At 47.9% G+C, this 4,004-nt stretch overlaps 1 protein-coding gene across 1 annotated transcript in view; it reads left to right on the plus strand.

Moving 5' to 3' along the window:
* Positions 1–4,004, plus strand: part of ADAM19 (ADAM metallopeptidase domain 19) — an 83,590-nt gene that overhangs the window by 65,293 nt on the left and 14,293 nt on the right. The window contains exons 13-14 of the mRNA XM_011356785.2: positions 1,049–1,138; positions 3,665–3,860. Of these exons, the coding sequence (XP_011355087.1) occupies positions 1,049–1,138; positions 3,665–3,860 (286 nt within the window). The remainder of the gene's footprint in view (positions 1–1,048; positions 1,139–3,664; positions 3,861–4,004) is intronic.

Genomic DNA, 4,004 nt, shown 5'->3' on the forward strand with positions numbered 1-4,004 from the left:
ACGGTTAATAAGCAGGGGCTGGACCCCAGGTAGACATGGCCTGAATTCAGCTCCGGCACTTACCAGGCGTGTGCCTAGACCAACCACGGGACTTGTCTGAGCCGCAGTTTCCCCACCTGTGAAACGGGAATCATCTCGCCTCACAGGCTGTGATGTTCCTATACATGGAGCCCAACTCATTGTCAAGAAATGTTTGTTGTGAGTAGGCCTGTGACTATGGTTGGAGTGTGATGAGGACACTCAGAGGCACTGGGCGTCTCTTCATACTTTTAAATTTCATGCCGTATGTCAGCAACTCAGGAAGGGAGTGAGGAGAGCATGGAACCTCTAGAAACCTTCTGTCCTAGAAGGTCTGTGTCACTGAGGGTTGAGGAAGAGCAGCAGAGGGCAAGAGAAGTCTGAGGAAGTCAGCGCCCGGAGCTGACGTAAACTGTGTCCAGGTTCTTGAAGCATGCCCTTGCTCCCGATGGCTGCTTTTTAAGGGGATAGTAAGGCCTGGGAGTGTGGGGCCACGGAGGGCAACATAGGAGACAGTCTTCGGATGTTCTGTCGGGGATGAAAAAAACAAGTCACAGAATTTCCATATAGGACTGTACTGAAAATCATATTTTGGGAGAATGCATGATTACAAGAAGTGTACATATTATACTAAGTTAAAAAGCAGCGTGGATATTTTAATTTTGTAAAATAAGTTTATGTTTATGTATATGTATACAAAGATGTCTGGAAAAATAACCACACTCAAAATGTAGTTATGTCTGAGTTGTGGTGTTACTGACAATTATGTGTGTGTGTGTGTGTGTGTGTGTGTGTGTGTGTGTGTGTATATGTATATGTATACTTTTTCTCTGATAAATACACTTTACCATAGTGATTAACCTATAAAACGTTTTTTTTGATAAAGGCTTCATAGGGAGCTTGGGTTCCAGGGGCCTGTGGAGAAGGGATGGGGAGATGCGGGAGGAGGACGAAGACTCTCCCCCACCCAGGCCGCTGTGTCCGCGCCCTGCTGCCCTGGCGGCTCACACTGCTCCCCCTGCCTCCCCAGGAATGTAATAACCCCTGCTGCAATGCCTCCAACTGCACCCTGAGAGCGGGGGCGGAGTGTGCCCATGGCTCCTGCTGTCACCGCTGTAAGGTAAGTGGCCCTTGCCCCCAGCCCAGGGCTCTGCTGTAGGGGTGATGGCCAGGACGCAGCCTCCATGTCAGGGAAGAGATGGCGTCAAAGTTTTAGAAACCCCTATACTGGTCCCCACTGAGTTCAAATCATCCCAGAGGGTTGTGGCTCCTGGATATGAGAGCATTGTTTTAAAAAAGAAGTGTCCAGAGAGAGTAAGCTTGATTTTATTTGGAGCTCTTAATAATAATCAATATAATTTTGATTAATTTTAATAGAGCCCTTATTTGACGCCAGACACTGCACAGATAGTTTGATATATGTTATCTCATTCAGTCTTCACAAAAGCTCCATGAGATGTGTATTATTATCTTCAATTCGAGATGAGGGAACTGGGGCCCTGAGGGGATGAGCAGCTTATCTGGGAGCACACAGCCGGGAAGAAGCAGAACCCGGTGTCCTCGACTCTGGAGTCTACATTTTTCATATCGATGTGGAAGGTATTACTACTCATATCACTACAGGTCTTCAATCTCTTATCTACAATTCTAAAATTCAGAAAGTTCTAAAAACTGAAAAAAAAGTTTTAACTCCTTTGGTGTATAATTTTACCTGAATTGATATGAAAGTAATTATAGCCTTTAAAAAAAAAAATCACACTTGTGACTATTTATACTTCACCGCAGAAATATTGTTTGATTATAATGCGTAACCGCAGGCCTTGCTGGGGGGTTATGTAATACACATATGTAATGTCTATCTTTATACATACATATGTACATGCATATGTAATGTCTGCTTCCTAAAATCTGAAAAGTCTGAAGCCCACCTGGCCCCCAGGTTTTGGGTGGGAATTGTGGGCCTGTGCCTCCACCTGCCGCTTGCTGAGTGCTTCTTTTATGCCAGACACTGTTCAGGTGTTTGATTTGGAATCACTCCTTCTAGTAACCCCATGAGAGGGTTATTATCCCAATCGACTCTGCAGGAGCACAGAGAGGTTAAGTAGCTGCCCCGGTCCCTCTGCTGATGAAGGAGTTGGGATTCAAACCCGGGCAGGCTGGCTCCAGGCTCGGTCCTCTTGCCCTCCATCCTGCTCCCGATGGAGACATGTGTCCCGCAGCTTCCCCCTCCGCACCTGGCCGTGCCCTCTCCGCGCACCGCTCGCTCCCCCTCCGCACACGGCCCATGCCCACTCACAGCTCAGATGACGTGCTTTCAGCAAGCTGCGCAACTGGCCCCTTCTTGCCCTTCCTCCTGGGAGGGCCCTGCGGATGGTGTGGAGTCGCCAGGGAGCGGGGAGGGCGCTGTTCTCAGGGTCAGCTCTCCCTGTTTGGCCCAAGGGAACTGGCATGCTCTCTGGTGACAGGGCAGACCAGCATCTCTCCAGGGAGGCTGTGCTGGACCAAGTCCTTTGAGTGTCAGACCAAGGCCTGAGAATAAACATAGAGAGCGCCTATCTTGTTCTGTCCCCAAATTTCAGTTTGAGTCTCAGGAAGGATTCCCTGGAGGGAAGTGTGTGGGAAAGGACGAAGCTTGGAGTCTGACTGAGACTTCAGCTCAAGCTGTATGATTTGGGGCAGCCTGTTAACCATCTGGGCCTGGGTTCTTTATCTGTAAAATGGGAAGGGTATTAATAACACCCAGAGACGCTTGAGGACCCAAGTGGAAACTCAATTTTACCGTTTGTCCGAGGCGAGCTACTGACCAGGTCGTTTTATCTGCAGAGTGAGGCAAATAGCAATATCTGTCTCATGGATATTGTAAGGTTCACGTGAGATAAGAAAGTGTAACACACTTAGCCTGGTGCTTGGCTCAAGAATGGAGGTGTATTATTGCTAAAGGGAGTTGCAAAGTCAAAGATGTGTGAATACTAGTTACTGTGTGTGTGTGTGTGTGTGTGTGTGCACATGCACATGTGGCTATACATGTAGATGTATATATATTGTATTGTAATATGTATATATTGCATTGTATTTTGGATGTATATGTGTGAATGGGTCTGTATGTCTGCATATGTGAATTTATAATGCATGGTGTATGTGGGTATCTGTGTGTATATATATTAGTGGGCCTGGCTTGTCTGCCACTTACTCACCATGAGACTTTTCATACATCGCTTAACCTCTTCTGCCTCAGGTTTCATCATTCGTAAAATAGGGATAATTATATTACATAAAAGTATCATAAAAGCTAAATGAATTAATATCTGTACTGGGCACTTAAGTGGGAGCTCTGTAAAAGTGGCCGTTATTACCGAAGCACTTAGTAAACTGTAAATTGTTGCATACATGTTATTTCTTACCTACTTCTGAAGACTCCAAAGAGGAAGTGAGTTAGCATTAGTGAAAAGACCCAGAAAACGCTTAAGTCATTATTCATATTCGAAGGTTGATGGTGGTTTGAGCTAATGAGATCATGTAAGAAGTGCTCTGAAGTAATGGTGATGGGAACTTCTGTCCCACAAGAGTGATGGTCGTGAGCCCTTTGCTGGCAGGGCTGAGGGTGGGTGGGAGAGTGACTGCTGTTCCCTCTCATTCCTTGGCTCAGCTGCTGGCCCCTGGCACCTTGTGCCGTGAGCAAGCGCGGCAGTGTGACCTCCCAGAGTTCTGCACGGGCAAGTCTCCCCATTGTCCCACCAACTTCTACCAGATGGACGGCACCCCCTGCGAGGGCGGCCAGGCCTACTGCTACAACGGCATGTGCCTCACCTACCAGGAGCAGTGCCAGCAGCTGTGGGGGCCTGGTAAGTGAGCGGGGTGAATGGCCCTCCCCGCCCCACCGCTGCTGAGCCGGCCTTCCCCTGCAGGCACTTGGGTAGCTTAGAATCTTGGTTTCAAAACAGCTTCTTCTGATGCTACGCTGGGGTCCGGGTAGACTGGCAGGGAGA

The sequence above is a fragment of the Pteropus vampyrus genome, unplaced genomic scaffold (genome assembly GCF_000151845.1).
Source record: "Pteropus vampyrus isolate Shadow unplaced genomic scaffold, Pvam_2.0 Scaffold30, whole genome shotgun sequence".
NCBI lineage: Eukaryota > Metazoa > Chordata > Mammalia > Chiroptera > Pteropodidae > Pteropus > Pteropus vampyrus.